The sequence below is a fragment of the Pristiophorus japonicus genome, chromosome 4 (genome assembly GCF_044704955.1).
Source record: "Pristiophorus japonicus isolate sPriJap1 chromosome 4, sPriJap1.hap1, whole genome shotgun sequence".
NCBI classification, from domain to species: domain Eukaryota; kingdom Metazoa; phylum Chordata; class Chondrichthyes; family Pristiophoridae; genus Pristiophorus; species Pristiophorus japonicus.
Window position 1 is genome coordinate 254356744 of NC_091980.1, and position 22192 is coordinate 254378935.

At 42.9% G+C, this 22192-nt stretch overlaps 1 protein-coding gene across 5 annotated transcripts in view; it reads right to left on the bottom strand.

Moving 5' to 3' along the window:
• Nucleotides 1-1274: 1274 nt before the first annotated feature.
• The window catches only part of rcor1 (REST corepressor 1), a 191602-nt gene continuing 170684 nt past the window's right edge, over nt 1275-22192 (bottom strand). For 3 of the 5 annotated variants that reach the window (XM_070879343.1, XM_070879340.1, XM_070879339.1), the window contains 4 exons: nt 13010-13072; nt 11497-11554; nt 10936-11165; nt 1275-3571 (listed from right to left, as the gene is read on the bottom strand). In XM_070879343.1, the coding sequence (XP_070735444.1) occupies nt 3530-3571; nt 10936-11165; nt 11497-11554; nt 13010-13072 (393 nt within the window). In that variant the 3' untranslated portion in view covers nt 1275-3529. The remainder of the gene's footprint in view (nt 3572-10935; nt 11166-11496; nt 11555-13009; nt 13073-22192) is intronic. The other 2 variants (XM_070879342.1, XM_070879341.1) reach the window with 1 other exon arrangement.

Sequence of the window (22192 nt, forward strand, 5' to 3'; positions counted from 1 at the left end):
ATGCTTTTTGCATCTTCTACTGTGAAGACAGATACAAAACATTTGTTTAACGTTTCTGCCATTTCCATATTCCCCATAATTTCTTCTGCCTCAGTCTCTAAGGGACCAATGTTTACTTTTGCTACTCTCTTCCTTTTTACTTGTAGAAACTCTTACAATCTGTTTCTATATTTCTTGCTAGTTTTCTCTCAATCTATTTCTTTCATTTATCAATTTTTTGGTCATCCTTTGCTGGTTTCTGAAACTCTCCTAATCCTCAGGCTTACTATTATTCTTCACAACATTATAAGCTTCTTCTTTCAATCTTAACTTCTTTAGTTAGCCATGGATGGATCACTTTTCCTATGGAGTTTTTGTTTCTCAATGGAATGTATTTTTGTTGAGAATTATGAAATATTTCTTTAAATGTTGGCCACTGCTTATCTATTGTCATACCTTTTAAGCTATTTTTCCAATCTACCTTGGCCAACCCGCCCTTCATACCCATGTAATTGGCTTTTAGTTTAAGACTTCCTCCAAGTCATTTATATATGGTGAAAAAGTGGCCCCAGTACAGATCCCTGGGGAACACCATTTATCACACCCTGCCCAAGAATCCTTTATCCTTACACTCATCTCCTACCACCCAACCAATTACTAACATTTCACAAAATTACCTCCAATTCTGCGTGTTCTCAATTTTACTAATTATCTTGAACATTTCCTTATCAAACAGTTTCTGGAAGACCATATAGACAACATCTGTAGTCACTTTCCTATCCATCATGCTAGTGACATCCTCAAAAAAATTCCACTGGATTAGTCATGCATGACCTACCCATCACAACCTCTTGCTGACTCTGATTAACTGATACTTGAAGTGCTTAGTCATGCTGTCTCTGATGAACTGCTAAAAACACAAGATATTTAATGTGTGTCTGGACATGGGAAATCATAATAGTATTGGTCGTCTTCGTTCCAGATTAGAGACTTGGAACTTCAGTGACCAGGCCGGGTTAGGATATTGCATAATTAATGCATCATCACTGTCCTTTCCACTGAGATGCTCAGATTATTTGAGGACTATTGAAATAAAATTGAATTAAATTTCTAAATTTGAAAGATAATTAATCCAAATCTTCCTGGTTCTGTATTCTTAGCAAGTATGACAATATCCCCATGTTTCCAACACATATGTATGCACAAACTTTAGTCCAATCAGCTTTTCAGATCTTTCAAAAACAATTATTTTTTGCACACACTTAGATATAATAAATCTGGTCATGCTGAGAAACTTTGTTTCAAACAATGGTTTATTTATCTGTAATCATTCTTTTCACGTTACTTTAGTTGGTTATCAAGTCAGAAAGAAGATAATCTAGAAAGAATAAAAACAACCATTGTAAGCATGTTTAAAATTAAACAGCCACTTGGGTTTCAAATTTAAAGGAAAAACAAATGGCAGAACTTCTAAAAGCACAGCGCTGTGCCTTGTGAGATGACCATTTGTTCCTCAAACTTCTCACAGCACACAAGGTATTCTATTCCTACATGCTGCCCACATTAAGGAAGGGATTTTTTTTCAAGTATTTGAGCAATTGCTTTCACTTTAGTTAATGCATCAGTGTGTGTTCTGCCTTGAAAAGTTTATGTATTTTTATGCATGCAATGCAAAATTTTATTTTGTGTAAGTGGTTTGTAACTTAGCAATTGTCCAAGTATCTAGTGTGTACACTGTACTCAATGGTGCAACTTGGGTTTTTTTTTTATTCCAAGGAGGCATCTCAAGCAAATTAAAATGTAGATTTTATGACCAATTTTCCATTTGTGATCAAATGCTTCATAATTCTTTCCACTCCCAACCAATAAAACATTAGTAGGCTACTAGATAGCTAAGATTTTTATGACAACTAGATTACTGTTCCAATCTTCACAAGCACAACAAGCAATGTCAGAACCTTGCCAGCATTTTTACAAGTTTAACCTTAGAAAAATAAAGGGATTTAAGAAGTTTCCTCTCCTTTCTGAAAATTATCTTTAAAAGTTATTTTGCTGTAGCAAAACTCTTGTGTGCATGGAGAAGTTAGAAGAAGTACAATTTTATATGTGGCATTTACAATTTTCCTCCGTTCCTTTTCTGCTCTATGATTTATATCCCTCCCATTCTTCCTAGACACAAGGATGCAAAGTTGTAATAATAAAGTTTCTTAAAAATTTAAGGTTAGCAAGAACCCTGCACAATATTCAAAGCAGTACTGTAATATTACCATTTCTCAATGTGGAACCATGGTATATAATGCTCAAAACCTTGGAAATAGTCACATAATTATTTATCAGTTAAAATTAACAGTAACAGGCAATAAAATATAAATCTGCAATATAAACACACTGACTTTTTTTTAAAAAAAGAACATTATCCTATTGAGCACATCAAGAGGCTATATAAAAACATGCTCAATTTATTGCAAACTAAATCCTTATATATTTTTTGAATTTCTGGCAAACATCACTACATATATCAGCAGCAACCCATAAGCAAATTTAACAAACTTAATTTAGAAAATTCTAAATGCTGGGATATTACTCCCAGAAAGGACTAATAAGGGTTTGCATTTCAGGTAAATATTAAATGTAGAAATTGTAAACACCCATTCTTACACAGAAACATGCATAGACTCAAATGACTTTAATGAACCCAATGGATCTGTAGCGCGTTGTGCTTAACCCTTACCATGCTGAATAAGCAGGAACTCCATATGGTTAGCACAACAGATTATGCAACGAGTGCTCAACAGTTTAGCTGTGCTATCTTTCAGTACCTGAATATGATCAGTTTCAATCCAGTAACTGTAATATTCAAGTAAAATGTCTCTCCATACTTGATGTGGAAAAACTACTCTAAAATACTGTACAGCAAACAAGATGCAACTTAAATAAAAACAGACCATTTTTTTCTTTTCATGAAAATGCTAATAAAAGGCCCTATTTTACCTTCAAGTTTCCTCAGACTGGGAGGTATGTTTAAAGTCTACGATACACAGTCCAAACTACAGTTAAAGTACCCAATAATTTAGAGACAGTTCAGACATCCATTTCCTGTATGCCAGTTAATACACTATACAATCATGGCATTCACATTAAATCATAAAACATTTGTGAGGAAAGTAATAAAGATGTATCCGATGGCAGTCACAGTTCCAAAAATATACAAATTATCAATGCCCTGTGGACATTAAGTCATGAACTGGTTAAGTGAAAGACAAGAGACATTCACAAGCATTTTTGTGAATTCCCAATTTTTTTTTTCTCAGAAGGATGTCGAATCAAAAGTTTTTCGATGACTTCCATTAATAGCGGAAGCTGTCCTGGTGGAAGAGGCAGGGTAAGGCAGAAGTGTCCATTTGTGAATATTGTAGCTTTTTTGGTGTTAAGCTAGAAGCTGGTCCTGGTGGGTTTGTGGAGGTGGTTGGTTGAAGTTTGGCATCATTGGATGACCTGGACTAAACAGTAGTCAACAAAGCATGTTCAGATCACCTACTGTGCATCACTCTCATGATGCAGAATGATATCTTACATCAAGCATAGAAGGAACCTGAAAAATGTGTTTAAAAAGAAAAGGTTACATGTGCAGAATTTCAGAAATTATATTTGTTACAGCTTTTTATAAAGTTCTTAAAATTTGTGTAACAGCTTTTGTTAGCCTCGCTGTATGAGAAACCTTAAAACATATTAAGATTCTTGTAGGATTTTTAATTCAACCATGTCCATTCACACCATTACGGAGGGTTCAAACAAGGGGTCAAATAAAAGGCAGAGATACAAACATAAATGACATGTTTCCCAATCATCAGTGTATAAAGTTTATATGAATTTTACACAATGTAAAAATAAATTGACGACCATTAACATTTGCCTGTCAAAATAGAATCATATGGGTCGTTTATAGAGACTCCTTTAATGTAAAGGGATTTTCATTGATGGGGAATACATTTTTGCTGAGTAATCCTTAACCAGCTTTACAAAAAACACTTCCCTAATATTGTGTAGCACTTAATTTGGACAGTTAGGCTAGTTATTGAGAAATCTGTTTTTTAAAATTATAAAATCTTGAAGAGGACATTGAAGCTGGTTTGAGATCAAAGTCAGAGCAGCTTTATCTTCAACAAACACTTCCATATTAGTAAAAGACATTAAGAACGAAAGAAATAGGAGGAGTAGGCCATTTGGCACCTCAAGCTTGCTCCGCCATTCAATAAAATCATGGCTGATCTGATCATGGACTCAGCTCCACTTCTCTGCCCGCTCCCCATAACCCTTTACTCCTTTAGCTCTCAAAAATCTGTCTATCTCCACCATAAATATATGCAATGACCCAGCCCCCACAGCTCTCTGGGGCAGAGAATTCCATAGATTTACAACCCTCAGAAGAAATTTCTCCTCATCTCAGTTTTAAATGGGCAGCCCCTTATTCTAAGACTATGTCCCCTAGTTTTAGTTTCCCATACGAGTGGAAATATCCTCTCTGCATCCACCTTGTCGAGCCCCCTCATTATCTTACAAGTTTCAATAAGATCACACCTCATTCTTCTGAACTCCAATGTGTATAGGCCCAACCTATCTTCATAAGTCAACCCCCTCATCTCTGGAATCAACCTAGTGAACCTTCTCTGAACAGCCTCCAATGCAAGTATATCCTTCCTTAAATACGGAAACCAAAACTGTATGCAGTACTCCAGATGTGGCCTCACCAATACCCTGTACAGTTGTAACAGGACTTCTCTGCTTTTATATTCTATCCCCCTTGCAATAAAGGCCAACATTCCATTTGCCTTCCTGATTACTTGCTGTACTTGCATACTAACTTTGTGTTCCTTGCACAAGGACCCCCAGGTCTCTCTGTACTGCAGTACTTTGCAACTTTTCTCCATTTAAATGATTATTGGCTTTCTATTATTTCTGCCAAAGTGGATAACCTCACATTTTCCCATATTATACTCCATCTGTCAAATTTTTGCCCACTCACTTAGCCTGTCTATATCCCTTTGCAGATTTTTTGTGTCCTCCTCACAATTTGCTTTCCCACCCATCTTTGTATCAGCAGCAAACATGGCTACATTACACTCGATCCCTTCATCCAAGTCATTAATATAAATTGTACATAATTGAGGACCCCATTAATCACTGTTTGCCAACCGGAAAATGACCCACTCTCAAATATCATTGGGGGGGGGGGGGGGAAGGGGGTGGGGTGGGGTGGGAAGTGTGAAGAGAGAACTTTCAACAAAAACTTGTCGTCTGTTCCCATATGAAGACATTTACCCCTTGCGAGGGACTAGAGTACCTCACTCAAATTATTATATTGATCATACATAACAGTGACTACACTTTGAAAGTATTCCATTGGTTGTAAAGCGCTTTGGGACGTCCTGAGGTTGTGAAAGGCGCTAAATAAATACAAAACTTTCTTTCTATTCACATGGAAGCATGACTGAGTGCAATTGAGCTAATTGACCAGTGGGCCGGGGGGGGGGGGGGGGGGGGAAATCACAGCCATACCCGACGTCCACATATACAAAATATTGCAGATGCTGGAAATCTGAAATAAAAACAAAAAATGCTGGAAATACTCAGCAGATCAGGCAGCATCTGTGGAGAGAGAAACAGAGTTAACGTTTTATGGTCGATGACCTTTCATCAGAACTGGAAAAAGTTAGCGATGTAAAACACAAATATTATCTGAATGGCGGCAGATTAGGAAAAGGGCAGGTGCAACGAGTGTCATGGTACAGCAGTCATTGAAAGTTGGCATGCAGGTACAGCAGGTGGTGAAGGCGGCAAATGGCATGTTGGCCTTCATAGCAAGGGGATTTGAGTATAGGAGCAGGGAGGTCTTACTGCACTTGTACAGAGCCTTGGTGAGGCCTCACCTGGAATAGTGTGTTCAGTTTTGGTCTCCTAATCGGAGGAAGGACGTTCTTGCTATTGAGGGAGTGCAGCAAAGGTTCACCAGACTGATTCCCGGGATGACAAGACTGACATACGAGGAGAGACTGGATCTACTGGGCCGATATTCACTGGAGTTTAGAAGGATGAGAGGGGATCTCATAGAAACATAAAATTATGACCGGACTGGACAGGTTAGCATCAGGAAGAATGTTCCCGATGTTGGGGAAGTCCAGGGGACATAATTAAGGATAAGGGGTAAGCCATTTAGGACTGAGATGAGGAGAAACTTCTTCATTCAGAGTTGTTAACCTGTGGAATTCCCTGCCGCAGAGAGTTGCTGATGCCAGTTCATTGAATATATTGAAGAGGGAGTTAGATATGGCCCTTACGGCTAAAGGGATCAAGGGGTATGGAGAGAAAGCGGGAAAGGAGTACTGGGGTGAGTGATCAGCCATGATCTTATTGAATGGTGGTGCAGGCTCGAAGGGCCGAATGGCCTACTCCTGCACCTATTTTCTATGTAAGCAAGTGCAGAGGCAGGGAAAGGGGCTTGGGAAGGAAGGAACAAAAGGGCAGGTCTGTGACAGAGTGGAAAGCAGGAGTGATTAAATGACAAAAGGTATGATAGTACAAAGCAAAAGGAGATGGTAATGGGACAAGTAAAGAAACAAAAAAGATGAGTTCAGTGTCACCTGTGGCTCAGTGGATAAAGCTATCGCCTCGGAGTCAGAAGGTTGTGGATTCAAGTCCCACTTCAGGGACTTGAGCACAGAAATCTAGGCTGACACTCCAGTGCAGTGCTGAGGGAGCGCTGCATTGTTGGAAGTGCCGTCTTTCGGATGAGACGTTAAACCGTGGCCCCGTCTGCGCTCTCAAGTGGAAAATTCCCATGGCACTATTTTGAAGAGCAGGGGACTTACCCCAGATTTGCTGACCAATATTTATCCTTCAATCAACACAACAAAAAAAAAGATTAACTGGTCATTATCACATTGCTGTTTGTGGGAGTGGCTTGTGCGCAAATTGGCTGCCGCGTTTCCTACATTATAACAGGACTACACTCCAAAAGTACTTCATTGGCTGTAAAGCGCTTAGTGATGTCCGGTGGTCGTGAAAGGCGCAATATAGATCCAAGTCTTTCTTTTAGAAGAGGTATAAATGGGAATGGCAGAATAATCAACAGTTGCCATTTGAAAAAATAGGGGCAGAGGTTAAGGTCTGAACGTGTTGAACTCTATGTTGAGTCGAGAAGGCTGTAAAGTGCCTGATCGAAAGAGAAGATGCTATTCCTCGAGATTACATTGATCTTCGTTGGAACAGTGCAAGAGATCGAGGACAGAGAGATCGACAGGTGACCGGAAGTTCAGGTCATGCTTACGAACTGAAGAGGTCACCCAATCTGCATTCGGTCTCCCCAAGGAGACCGGATCGTGAGCAGTGTATCAGTATACTAAACTGCAAGTCGTAAATTATTGTTTCACCTGGAAGGAGTGTTTGGTGCCCTGGACCGTGGGAAGGGAGGAGGTAAGAGGGCAGGTATTGCATCTCCTGCGCTTGCATGGGAAGGGGAGGGGGTATTTGGGGTGATCGAGGAATGGACCAGAATGTCGCAAATGCTGAAAAGGGAGGGCAGGGGAAGGTGTTTGGTAATGGGATCACGATGGAGGTGGCTGAAATGGCAGAGGACGATCCGTTGAATGTGGAGACTGGTGGGGTGAAAGGTGAGGACAAGGGGAACCCTGTCATGGTTCTGGGAGGGAGGGGAAGCAGTAGTGAGAGAAGTGTGGGAAATGGAATGGACACAGTCAAGGGCTATGTCAACCATGGTAGAGGGGAATCCTCGGTTGAGGAAAAGGGAAGACATTTTGGAAGCACTAGTATGGAAGGTGGCATAGTCAGAACAGATACAAAACTGGTACATCTCCAACTTTTCCCAGTTTTGATGAAAGGTCATCGATCTGAAACGTTAACTATGTTTCTCTCTCCACAGATGCTACCTGACCTGCTGAGTATTTTCAGCATCTGCAGTATTTTGCTTTTGTACATTATAATTACTCCATAACATATGTATATGTGGACAGAAAATGCTGGAAATACATAGGTCAGCAGCATCTGTGGAGAGAGAAACAGAGTTAACGTTTCAGGTCGATGACCTTTCATTAGAACTAGAAAACATTGGCGATGCACCAGTTTTTAAGCAAGTATAGAGGTAGGGGAAGGGGGAGGGGAGAAAACATCAAAGGGGAAGGTCTGTGTTAGGGTGGAAGGCATGACAAACAGTTTGATGGTGCAAGACAAAGAGGGTGTTCATGACCAGTAAAGAAACAAAAGATGGTCTAGAGGAGCTGTAAATGGCAACTGCAGAACCATTACCAGCACCTGCTGCCTGAAAAAAATGGGGGCACTAGTTATGATCTGCAATTGTTGAACTCAATGTCAAGTCCAGAAGATTGTAAAATGCCTAATTGAAAGAGGAAATGCTGTTTCTCGAGCTTCATTAGAACAGTGTAGGAGGCTGAAGACAAGAGTCATCAGAGTGGGAGTGACTCGAGAATTAAAATGACAAGCTCAGGGTCACGCTTGCGGTCTGAATGGAAGTGTTCAGCAAAGCGATCACGTACTCTGCATTTGGTCTGTAGAGGAGACCGCATCGTGAGCAGTGAATACAGTATGCTAAATTGAAAGTACAAGTAAATCAGTTTCACTTGGAAGTACTTACTGCTAATGGTTCTTGCTGTTGCAATTTACAGCTCCTCTTGATCCACCTTTTGTTTCTTTACTTGACCAATTACAACCCCCTTTTGTTTTGCACCATCATCCCTTTTGTCATTTAATCACTTCTGCCTTTCGCCTATCACAGATCCTCCCCTTTTGTTCTTTTTCCACCTCCCCTGCCTCTGTACTTGCTTAAAAACTGTTACATCTCTAACTTTTTCTAGTTCTGACAATAGGCCATTGACCTGAAACGCTGTTTCTCTCTCCACAGATGCTGCCTGACCTGCTGAATGTTTCCAACATTTTCTATTATAACACATCTGATATGCACATTTAACTTTTGCTAATTTTCCAACTTAAGCATTTGAGAGCAAATTATACATTAGATTTGATAAATTCTGACTGCACAATAAAATTCTTTAGCTTATATCAGTCTTTATAGCCAATGGTGTAAGCCTTTCCTGTGATTAAACTTGCAGACAGCCATATCCATCATTCCTTTCACTGCTATCATCATCATAGGCAGCCCCTCAAAAGTCAAGGAAGACTTGCTTCCACTCAAAAAGTGAATTCTTAGGTGACGGAACAGTCCAATACGGGAATTAGAGTCTCCGTCACAGGTGGGACAGACAATCGTTGAAGGAAAGGGTGGGTGGGACTGGTTTGCCGCACGCTTCTTCCGTTGCCTGCGCTTGTTTTCTGCATGCTCTCGGCGATGAGACTCGAGGTGCTTAGCGCCCTCCCGGATGCACTTCCTCCACTTAGGGCGGTCTTTGTCCAGGGACTTCCAGGTGTTGGTGGGGATGTTGCATTTTATCAACGAGGCTTTGAGGGTGTCCTTGAAACATTTCCTCTGTCCACCTTGGGCTCGCTTGCCGTGTAGGAGTTCCGAGTAGAGCGCTTGCTTTGGAAGTCAGGTATGCGGACAATGTGGCCTGCCCAATGGAGCTGGTCGAGTGTGGTCAGTGCTTCGATGTTAGGGATGTTGGCCTGATCGAGGATGCTAGCGTTAGTGCGTCTGTCCTCCCAGGGGATTTGCAGGATCTTGGAGACATAGTTGGTGGTATTTCTCCAGCGATTTAAGGTGTCTTCTGTAAATGGTCCACATCTCTGAGCCATACAGGATGGCGGGTATCACTACAGCCCTGGAGACCATGAGCTCGGTGGCAGATTTGAGGGCCTGATCTTTGAACACTTTTCCTTAGGCAGCCGAAGGCTGCACTGGAGGTGGTGTTGAACCTCGTCGTCGATGTCTACCCTTGCTGATAATAGGCTCCTGAGGCATGGAAAGTGGTCCACGTTGTCCAGGGCCGCGCCATGGATCTTGATGACTGGGGGGGGGGGGGGCAGTGCTGTGTGGTGGGGTCAGGTTGGCAGAGGACCTTTGTCTTTCATACACCTCAGTGAAGATGTTAACTATGACTTGAAGTTCAGTCTCTGAATATGCACAGATGCAAGTGTCGTCCGCGTACTGTAGTTCGACGACAGAAGTTGGGACGGTCTTGGATCTGGCCTAGAGACGACGACGGTTGAATAGGTTCCCACTGGTTCTGTAGTTTAGTTGCACTCCAACAACGAGCTTGTTGAGTGTGAGGTGGAGCACTGCAGCGAAGAAGATCGAGAAGAGGGTTGGCGCGATGGCACAGCCCTGCTTGAACCTGGTCCGGGCGTGGATTGGGTCTGGAAAGCCAATCATTTCTTTCACTCCTATTATACATAGACTTTGAGTCCAACTCGGTGTCGTCATTTTTAGGCTCGATTTACTCTATTCCCCTCACGTCTACAGCAGGTGCATCTATTGTACTAGGTGTCAATTATCACATCAAGAAAATATTTTCAGCAAAATTTGAAGAACATTTTCACAACAGAGTAATATCACACTTTTCTATTCTCTTAAAATCAACTCAATTTTTTTTTAAATTCCTGTGCTCCAAACAAAAGAAAACCCAAGCAGATCAACAGTCTGTTATTCTTCACCGCCTGTTTGATTTTTAAAAGTATTTTAGTTGTTGGACACAAACTAGATGTGTAGCCCAACTATAAGTGCTACAGGCAATAATTTAGCTAAGCACTCAAATGTTGTTTGTACAATTAACTGCTGTCATACCATTTACACAATGAATCACATTTTCCTGCACTAGTATCTAAACGGCAACTGGCACAGTCAGTATATCATTAGGAGCTGCACACATCCTTGTCAAACACGTTTTCCAGGGTCTCCAAAAAACAATAGAATCAGGTTACTCCACACTCAAGTCTAATAAACAGAGCTTAAGGCAAAGGACGGTGAGTTACCTCTTCCTCCTCCTCGGAAAGTTTAGTAGCGACATCTGGAGAGCTTTGGGGTTTGTCACCAATGCTTCCATTTGCTTCTCCGCTACCGTGTTCTGCTTCCCACTCCTGTAGAACTTCTTCAAGGTTGAAACGACGGCGATAATTCACAAAGAAGTTTTTCACTTGTACTACTGTCTTATTGCCAATTACATCTGAAATAGCTTGAAAATCCCGGCCATATTTTCTTATTGCTGTGGGGGAAAAAATCCTACTGATCAATAGAAAGGTTATTGCATTTTAACTAACATTCTTACATTTCCATTTCAAGCTGAAACATAAACACAAGTGGAACATTTATTCACACAACACAAAAGCAAAATACTGCAGATGCTGGAAATCTGAAATAAAAGCAGAAAATGCTGGACACACTCAGGTGAGGCAGCATCTGTAGAGAGAAACACAGTGAACTGATGAAAGGTCAGCAACCTGAAAGGTTAACTCTGTTTCTCTCTCCACATATGCTGCCTGCCCTGCTGTGTATTTCCAGCATTTTCTGCTTTTATTTATAGATCATTTACTCACCCTGCACAGCTAGCAGTTGCTCTTCAGTTGTCCAACGAGCATTAATTTTCTGATTTGTCTAATGAAAGAACAAACATGCATTTAGCGTCCCAAAATGCTTCACAATCAATTAATTACTTTTGAAGGATAGTCACTGTTGTTTTGGGAAATGTGGCAGAATAATGAGTACAGCAAGATGCCACAAGTAGCAAGAGATAAATGGCCAGTTAATATGTTTTGGCGATGGTGGTTGAAGTATGAATGTTGGCCAGTACACTGCAAGAACATTTTGCTCTTATTCAAATATTACCATGAGATCTTTTATGTCCATCTAAACAAGGTTGACAGGGCCTTGTTTTAACATCTCATCTGAAAGATGGTAGATATTAAAATGCAAAGCTCATTCAGTATTGCAATGAAGTGTCTGTCAGTCTGCATTTGAATTGGAATGGAGTGGGGATGGAACCCACAATCTTTTGACTTGGAGGCAGGAGTGTGACTAATGAAAATATTTCAGTCATTTCGTTTAAAATACAACAGCATATTTAAACAATTCTTATTTACTGCAAATCTGTAAACTGATAACCCAACAATACACTGCATAATTATCAAATGGATGCTGATATATTAATCAAGGCTTTTTCAAAATAGATTTAACTACCTGGTAGGATCCTCTCTGTTCTTCAAATTATATGAATTTGCCACACCAATCTAAACTTGATACATTGAGAAAAGGACATGCTGAGCATGCATATGAAAGTGTCACTGCGTTTCAGATAGGTGCCACGTATTCATCTCTACTTCTGCATTGTGTAAAACTCCTGGACTTTTAACATTGTGACAGCTCATTCTGACCTGGATCTAATCTAAATGAACTAACCGCTTAATACGAACTCTCCTCCTTCCCACCCCAAAATTATATCCTGATGGGAATGTTATCAATATGGACTTCCAATAGGCATTTGGTCAGGTTCCACACAAAAAAAGAGAGATATTTAGCAAAAATAAAGGCGCACATAACTGGAGGTAGCCTTTTCACTTGGGTTGGAAATTAATTGGGAGACAGAGAGTGGGAAGAAAGGGTACATACTCTGATTAGCGGAACATGACAAGTGGCGTTCCCCAGGGATCTGCTCTGGAGCCTCAGCTTTTCACCATATTTAGTAATGACTTGGATGAAGGAATAGAGTTGTCTATCTAAGTTTGCAGATTACACTAAGTTAGGAGGAACAGTAAGTAGTGCAGATGGGAGTAACAAGTTACAAAAAGGGCATACACAGATTGAGTGAGTGGAAAAAATAATGGCAAATAGAGTTCAACGTGGACAAGTGTGATGGCTTCATTTTGGACGAAAGATAAATGGTGAGGATCTAAGAACTGCAGAGGAGCAAGAGATTTTGGAGTCCAAGTACGCAAATCATTAAAAGCTAGTACACGGGTACAAAAAGTAATCAAATAGAATGTTGGCCTTGATCTCAAAGGGGCTGGAATACAATGGGGAGGAAGTTATAATGGAGCCTTGGTCAGATCCCACCTGGAATACTGCATTCGGTTTTGGGCCTCGCACCTCAGGAAGGATATATTGGCCTTGGAGCAGCTGCAACACAAATTCAGCACAATGATGTTGGGCTTAAATTATCAAGTTGCATAAACCTCGAGTATAGAAGATGAGCGGTGATCTGATCAAGGTATTTAAAATGTTAAAAGGATTTGATAGAGTAGATACAGAGAAACTATTTCCTCTGATGGGGAATCATGAGACAATTCTAAAATTAAGCTAGGCCATTAAGGAGCAAAATCAGGAAGCACTTTTTTAAACAAAAAGGGTAGTTGAAATTATGTAGAATATACAGCACAGAAATGGGCCATTCAGCCCAGCCAGTCCATGCTGGTGTTTATGCTCCACTCGAGCCTCCTACCATCTTTCCTAATCTAAACATCAGCATAACCCACTATTCCCTTCATCCTCATACTTGTCCATCCTCCCTTAAATGCAACTATACTATTCGCCTCAACCATTCCTTGTGGTAGCGAGTTACAAATCTGAGTGCTTGGGTGCTTTTCTAAGCTTAAGCTGCTATACAAGTGCAAACTGTTGTTACAGTTCAATAATTGAGATATAAAACTAACATGAACAGTACAGTTTTCCCAAGTTTAAAAAAAACTTAAAACTTTCACATTCAAAGACTTGGGCTACTCTATTGTAGACTTGCTTGGAGCATAGTTTCCTTGTAGATAAATGGATCATCCCATAAAGTGCCATCTGTTACTACTGTCAATTATGGCAAAGGCACTCTAGAGAATTGCCTTGCAATACACTGTTCACCAGTGATCGCCATATAGGGCCAGGATACTGGCCAATTCTGGCCTGGGTACCACTGGCTGAATAGGCTCATCCAAAGTAGTCATTTAAAAAAAAAAATCAGTAAACTGGAAACTTTGTCCCAAAGTCTGATGACGAGAGGATGACATGGAAAATTTAAAAAAAAGTGATAATATTAACAGTCAATGGCACAAGTCATTGGAGGTTGGAAAAAATAAGAGTCCCTATTAAAGGATGAAATGAAAAAATATTTAGAAACCAAAAATCCTGCTGATTAACACCTACTGCCCTCCCTCAGCTGATGAAACAGTACCCTTTAAAATGACGTTCGGGACCTAGACCGCATTGGTCTCATCAGTTACCTTGGAACTCATTTTGGTGTGGAAGCAAATCATCCTCGGCTCCGAGGGACTGCCCAAGAAGACTCCTCCATGTTGAACACTACTTGGAAGAAGCACGGAGGGTAGCAAGGGCACAGAATATACTCTGAATGGGGGACTTCAATGTCCATCACCAAAAGCAGCTCGGTAGCACCACTACTGACCGAGTTCTGAAGACATAGATGCCAGACTGGGCCTGCAGCAGGGGGCGAGAGAATCAACCCAAGGAAAAAACCTACTTGACCACGTCCTCACCAATCTACATGTCAAAGATGTATCAGTACATAACAGCATTGGTAGCAGTGATCATCGCACAGTCATTGTGGAGACCAAGTCCCGTCTTCGTACTGAAGACACCCTCCATCGTGTGGTGTGGCACAACCACTGTGCTAAATGCGATAAGATTCAGAATAGATTTAGCAGCTTAAAACTGAGCATCCATGAGGCGCTGTGGGCCATCAGCATCAACAGAATTGTATTCCAGTACAATATGCAATCTCGTAGCCCGGCATATCCTTCACTCTACTATTACCATCAAGCCAAGGGACCAACCCTGATTCAATGATAAGTGCAGAAGAGCACGCCAGGAGCAGCACCAGGCGTACCTAAAAATGAAGTACCAACCTGGGGAAGTTGCAACACAGCACTACATGGATGCTAAGCAGCAGGTTATAGACAGAGCTAAGCAATCCCACAATCAACAGACCAGATAAAAGCTCTGCAGTCTTGTCACATCCAGTCGTGAATGGTGCTGGACAAGTAAACAGCTAACAGGAGAAGGCGGCTCCACGAATATCCCCATCCTCAATGAAGGCGGACCCCAGCACGCAAATGCAAAAGATAAGGCTGAAGCATTTGCAACCATCTTCAGCTAGAAGTGTCGAGTGGATGATCCATATCGACCTACTCCCGAGGTCCCCATCACAAAAACCAGTCTTTGGAAAATTCGATTCACTCCACGTGATATCAAGAAACGGCTGAGCACACTGGATACGGCAAAGGCTATGGGCCCCGACAACATCCCGGCTGTCGTGCTGAAGACTTATAACCCAGAACTAGCCGCGCCTCTAGCCAAGCTGCTCTAGTACAGTTACAACACTGGCATCTAGCAGACAAGTCCTGTCCACAAAAAAACAGGACAAATCCAATCTGGCCAATTACTGCCCCAATAGTCTCCTCTCAATCAACAGCAAAGTGATGGAAATATCGTCGACAGTTCTTTCAAGCAGCACCTACTCATCAATGCAGTTTGGGTTCCACCAGGACCACTCGGCTTCAGACCTCATTTACAATCTTGGTCCAAACATGGACAAAAGAGCTGAATAGAAACATAGAAAATAGGTGCAGGAGTAGGCCATCTGACCCATCGAGCCTGCACCACCATTCAAGATCATGGTTGATCATTCCCTCAGTACCCTGTTCCTGCTTTCTCTCCATACCCCTTGATCCCTTTAGCCGCAAGGGCCATATCTAACTCTCTCGAAGAATTCCAATGAACTGGCCTCAACAACTCTCTGTGGTAGGGAATTCCACAGGTTAACAACTCAGTGAAGAAGTCCCTCCTCATCTCAGTCCTAAATGGCTTACCCCTTATCCTTAACTGTGTCCCCTGGTTCTGGACTTTCTCAAAATTGGGAACATTCTTCCTGCATATAACCTGTCCAGTCCCGTCAGAATTTTATATGTTTCTATGAGATCCCCTCTCATCCTTCTAAACTCCAGTGAATACAGGCCCAGCCGATCCAGTCTCTCCTCATATGTCAGTCTTGCCATCCCGGGAATCAGTCTGGTGAACCTTCGCTGCACTCCCTCAATAGCAAGAACGTCCTTCCTCAGATTAGGAGACCAAAACTGAACACAATATTCCAGGTGAGGCCACACTAAGGCCCTGTACAACTGCAGTAAGACTTCCCTGCTCCTGTACTCAAATCCCCTTGCTATGAAGGCCAACATACCATTTGCCTTATTCACCGCCTGCTGTCCTGCATGCCAACTTTCAATGACTGATGAACCACGACACCCAGGTCTCGCTGCACCTCCCCTTTTCCTAATCTGCTGCCATTCAGATAATATTCTGCTTTTGTGTTTTTGCCCCCAAAGTGGATAACCTCACATTTAACTACATTATACTGCATCTGCCATGTATTTGCCCACTCGCCTAACCTAACCAAATCACCGTGAAGCCTCTTAGCATCCTCCTCACAGCTCACACTGTTGCCCAGTTTAGTGTCATCTGCAAACTTGGAGATATTACACTCAATTCCATCACCTAAATCATTAATCTATATTGTAAAGAGCTGGGGTCCCAGCACTGAGCCCTGCGGCACTCCACTAGTCACTGCCTGCCATTCTGAAAAGGACCCGTTAATCCCGACTCTCTGCTTTCTGTCTGCCAACCAGTTCTCTATCCACGTCAGTACATTACCCCCCAATACCACATGCTTTGATTTTGCACACCAATCTCGTGTGGGACCTTGTCAAAAGCCTTTTGAAAGTCCAAATATACCACATCCACTGGTTCTCCCCTGTCCACTCTACTCGTTACATCCTCAAAAAATTTGTCAAGCATGATTACCCCTTCATAAATCCATGCTGACTTGGACCAATCCTATCACTGCTTTCCAAATGCGCTGCTATTTCATCCTTAATGATTGATTCCAACATTTTCCCCACTACTGATGTCAGGCTAACCGGTCTATAATTAACTGTTTCCTCTCTCCCTCCTTTTTTAAAAAGTGGTGTTACATTAGCAACCCTCCAGTCCAGAGGAACTGATCCAGAGTTGATAGACTGTTGGAAAATCACCACCAATGCATCCACTATTTTTAGGGCCACTTCCTTAAGTACTCTGGGATGTAGATGATCAGGCCCTGGGGATTTACCGGCCTTCAATCCTGTCAATTTCCCACCTAATAAGGATATCCTTCAGTTCCTCCTTCTCACTAGACCGTGGGTCCCCTAGTACTTCCGTAAGGTTATTTGTGTCTTCCTTTGTGAAGACAGAACCAAAGTACTTGTTCAATTGGCCTGCCATTTCTTTGTTCCCCATTATAAATTCACCCGAATCCGACTGCAAGGGACCTACGTTTGTCTTCGCTAATCTCTTTCTCTTTACATATCTACAGAAGCTTTTGCAGTCAGTTTTTATTTTCCAGCAAGCTTCATCTCATACTCTATTTTCCCCTCTTAATTAAACCCTTTGTCCTCCTCTGCTGTATTCTAAATTTCTCCCAGTCCTCCGGCTTGCTACTTTTTCTGGCTAATTTGTATGCCTCTTCCTTGGATTTAACACTATCCTTAATTTCCCTCGTTAGCCATGGTTGAGCCACCTTCCATGTTTTATTTTTACTCCAACCTGGGATGTACAATTGTTGAAGTTCGTCCATATGATCTTTAAAGGTTTGCCATTGCCTATCCACCGTCAACCCTTTAAGTATCATTCGCCAGTCTAATCGAGCCAATTTGCACCTCATACCATCAAAGTTACCTTTCCTTAAGTTCAGGACCCTAGTTTCTGAATTAACTGTGTCACTCTCCATCTTAATAAAGAATTCTACCATATTATGGCCACTCTTCCCCAAGGGACCTCGCACAACAAGACTGCTAATTAGCCCCTTCTCATTACACATCACCCAGTCGAGGATGGCCAGCTCTCTGGTTGGTTCCTCGACATATTGTTCTAGAAAACCATCCCTAATACACTCCAGGAAATCCTCCTCCACTGCATTGCTACCAGTTAGGTTAGCCCAATCAATATGTAGATTAAAGTTGCCCATGATTACTGCTGTACCTTTATTGCACACATCCCTTATTTCTTCTTTGATGCTGTCCCCAACCTCACTACTACTGTTTTGTGGCTTGTACACAACTCCCACCAGTGTTTTCTGCCCTTTGGTATTCCGTAGCTCCACCCATACAGATTCCACATCATCCAAGCTAATGTCCTTCCTTACAATTGCATTAATTTCCTCTTTAACCAGCAACGCCACCCCACCTCCTTTTCCTTTCTGTCTATCCTTCCTAAATGCTGAATACCCTTGGATGTTGAGTTCCCAGCCTTGGTCACCCTGGAGCCATGTCGCCGTGATGCCAATCACATCGTATCCGTTAACTGCTATCTGCGCAATTAATTCGTCCACCTTATTCCGAATACTCCTCGCATTGAGGCACAGAGCCTTCAAGCTCGTCTTTTAACACACTTTGACCCTTTGGAATTCTGCTGTAAAGTGGCCCTTTTTGTTTTTGCCTTGGGTTTCTATGCCCTCCACTTTTACTATTCTCCTTTATATCTTTTGCTTCTGTCTCTATTTTATTCCCCTGTCTCCCTGCATAGGTTCCCATCCCCCTGCCATACTAGTTTAACTCCTCCCCAACAGCACTAGCAAACACCCCCCCAGGACATTGGTTCCAGTCCTGCCCAGGTGCAGACCGTCCGGTTTGTACTGGTCCCACCTCCCCCAGAACCGGTTCCAATGTCCCAGGAATTTGAATCCCTCCCTTCCGCACCACTGCTCAAGCCACGTATTCATCTGAGCTATCCTGCGATTCCTACTCTGACTAGCACGTGGCACTGGTAGCAATCTTGAGATTACTACTTTTGAGGTCCTACTTTTAAAATTTAACTCCTAGCTCCCTAAATTCGTCTTGTCGGACCTCATCCCATTTTTTACCTATATCGTTGGTACCTAGATGTACCACGACAACTGGCTGTTCACCCTCCCTTTTTAGAATATCTTGCACCCGCTCAGACATCCTTGATCCTTGCACCAGGGGGGCAGCATACCATCCTGGAGTCTCAGTTGCAACCACAGAAACGTTTATCTATTCCCCTTACAATTGAATACCCCATCACTATAGCTCTCCCTCTCTTTTTCCTGCCCTCCTGTGCAGCAGCGCCACCCACGGTGCCATGGACTTGGCTGCTGCTGCTCTCCCCTGATGAGTCATCCCCCTCAACAGTACCCAAAGCAGTGTATCTGTTTTGCGGGGGGGGGGTGACCGCAGGGGACCCCTGCACTGCTCTTCCTGTTGGAATTCCAGAGGTGAGGGAAAAGTGACTGCCCTTGACAATGTGACATCAAGGAGCCCTAGCAAAATTGAAGTCAATGGTAATCAGGGGAAAACTCTCCACTGGCTGGAGTCATAACCAGCACAAAGGAAGATGGTTGTGGTTGTTGGGAGGTCAATCATAGCCTCAGGACATCGCTGCAGGAGTTCCGCAGGGCAGTGTCCTAGGCTCAACCATCTTCAGCTGCTTCATCAATGACCTTCCTTTCATCATAAGGTCAGAAGTGGGGATGTTTGCTGATGATTGCACTGTGTTCAGTTCCATTTGCAACTCCTCAGATAATGAAGCAGTCCATGCCTGTATGCAGCAAGACCTGGACAACATTCACACTTGGGTGGATAAGTGGCAAGTAATATTCATGCCACACAAGTACCAGACAATGACCATCTCCAACAAGTAAGAGTCTAACCACCTTCCCTTGATATTCAACGGCATTACCATCGCCGAATCCCCCACCATCAACATCCTGGGGGGGGTGGGGTTAACCATTGACCAGAAACTTAACTGGACCAACCACATAAATACTGTGATAAGAGCGATCAGAGGTTGGGTATTCTGCGGCGAGTGTCTCACCTCCCGACTCCCCAAAACCTTTCCACCATCTACAAAGGCACAAGTCAGGAGTGTGATGGAATACTCTCCACTTGCCTGGATGAGTGCAGCTCCAACAACACTTAAGAAGCTCGACACCATCCAGGACAAAGCAGCCCGCTTGATTGGCACCCTTCCAACATTCACTCCCTCCACTACCGGCGCACTGTGACTGCAGTGTGTACCACCTACAAGATGCACTGCAGCAACTCCCCACGGCTTCTTCGGCAGCACCTCCCAAACCCACGACGTCTACCACCTAGAAGCAGGTGCATGGGAGCACCATCATGTGCAAGTTTCCCTCCAAGTTACACACCATCCTGACTTGGAAATATATCGGCGTTCTTTCATCATCGCTCGGTCAAAATCCTGGAACTCCCTCCCTAACTGTGGGAGTACCTTTACAACAAGGACTGCAGTGGTTCAAGAAGGTGGCTCACCACCACCATCAAGGGCAATTAGGGATGGGCAATAAATGCTGGTCTTGCTAGTGACTCCTACATCCCGGAATGAATAAAAAAAATATATGAATAGTATGGATTTCAAAAGGGAAAGTCTTGCTTGATCAGCCTCATTACATTCTCTGAAGACATAACAGAGTAGACAAGGGGTAATGTCGATGATGTAATTTATCTAGATTTCCAAATGTCCTTCGATAAGGTGCCACATAGTAGTCTAATGAATGTCAAGAGCATGCGGAGTCAGGGCACAATTAGCAGAATGGACAGCTAGCTGACTGCAAAACATAAAGCAGAGAGTCGGAGTAAAGGGTAGTGATTCAGAATGGCAGAAGGTGGAAAGTGGGGTCCCACAAGGATTATTGCGGGGACTTTGGAATCAAAAACACAATTTCTAAATGTGCGGATGACACCAAATTTTGGGGGGGGGTCGCGGATAGTCAATACTGAGTAGGACGGCAACAGATTACAAGATGACATTAATAAACTTGCAGAATTGGCATATAATTGGCAAACTAATTTCGACACACAAGTGTGGGGCATTACATTTTGTAAGAAAAATCAGGAGGTCACATAAAAATCTTAATGGGGTAGAGGAGCAAAGGAATCTGGGAGCACAAATCATTAAGGGAGAGAAATTCGGTAGCTCCCCATGCTAACTTGAAATTTTGAAAATTAATGCCAGGCGCTAATGATTCTGAACTTCTACTAAATTGGGCTTTAGCACGCCAGGAAGGAAGGAGGCTGCTAAATCCTCAGTGAGGCGCTACCAAATTTCAGGTGCATTGCATTCAGCAATGATCTTTCAATCCGTTACACTGGCTCATTCCAGCTCTTAAAGAACACAGGTTGCATCAATGTGCATGTGCTCACTTTCAGCATTCCTGGATCTGAAGGCGACCTGCAAGGAAGTGAATCCCGATGGCAATGGCTGATCACAATCCCCAATCCCAGGGAGAGAACTCGTTGGTTCATAGGCGTCACAATGGAGGTATTGGTGGCTGCAGTGGAGCAAAGGAGGGAAACACTGTTCCCGGCCAGTGTAAGGAGGCCATTGCCCCAGGTCTTCAGGCCAACGTGGAGGGAAGTGACAAAGGAGGTCTCTGCCAGTAATGTCGTGCAATGCAGCCTGATGGGGTCGTTAAAAAATTCACCAACCTCAGTCGGGTGGTCAAGGTGAGTACATGCTTCAACAGGTCCAACATACCAGCACCAGAACCTCTGTCTGTGCACACTGCGTAAAGCACCACACATCTGCACCTACTCAAACCCACATCTCACGCCTTGCCTATATTCACAGCTATTCAACGACAGCAGGCATATCGCCCAGACACATAGCTGGATTCTGACTCTCATTTGTTTCTTTTGCAGACCAAGATGGCACATAATAGGAGGGAGCAGTAGAGGATAGGCAGGGATGAACCTCAGTTCCAGCAGCTCTCAGACCTGGAGGAGCGAGTACTGCGACTCATTGGCAGAGGTGGTGGGCGCTGTGGCCATCAGTGACGTGGACCCCGTTGGGGGCAACAATGGTGTAGAGTTATTACGGCACAGAAGGAGGCCATTCCGCCCATGCTGGCTCTCTGTAGAGCAATCCAGTTCGTCCCATCCCCCCGCTCTATCCCTGTAGCCCTGCAAGTTTATTTCCCTCAACTGCCTATCCAATTTCCTTTTGAAATCATTGATCCATCTCCACTTCCACCACCCTCATCGGCAGAGAGTTCCAGGTCATTACCACTCGCTGCGTAAAAAAGTTCTTCCTCACATCCCCCCTGTATCTCTTGGCCAAAACCTTAAATCTATGTCCCTTGGCCTTGTACCATCAGCTAATGTGAACAGCGGTCTACCTTATCCAAACCAGTCAAAATCTTATACACCGCTATCAAATCTCTCCTCA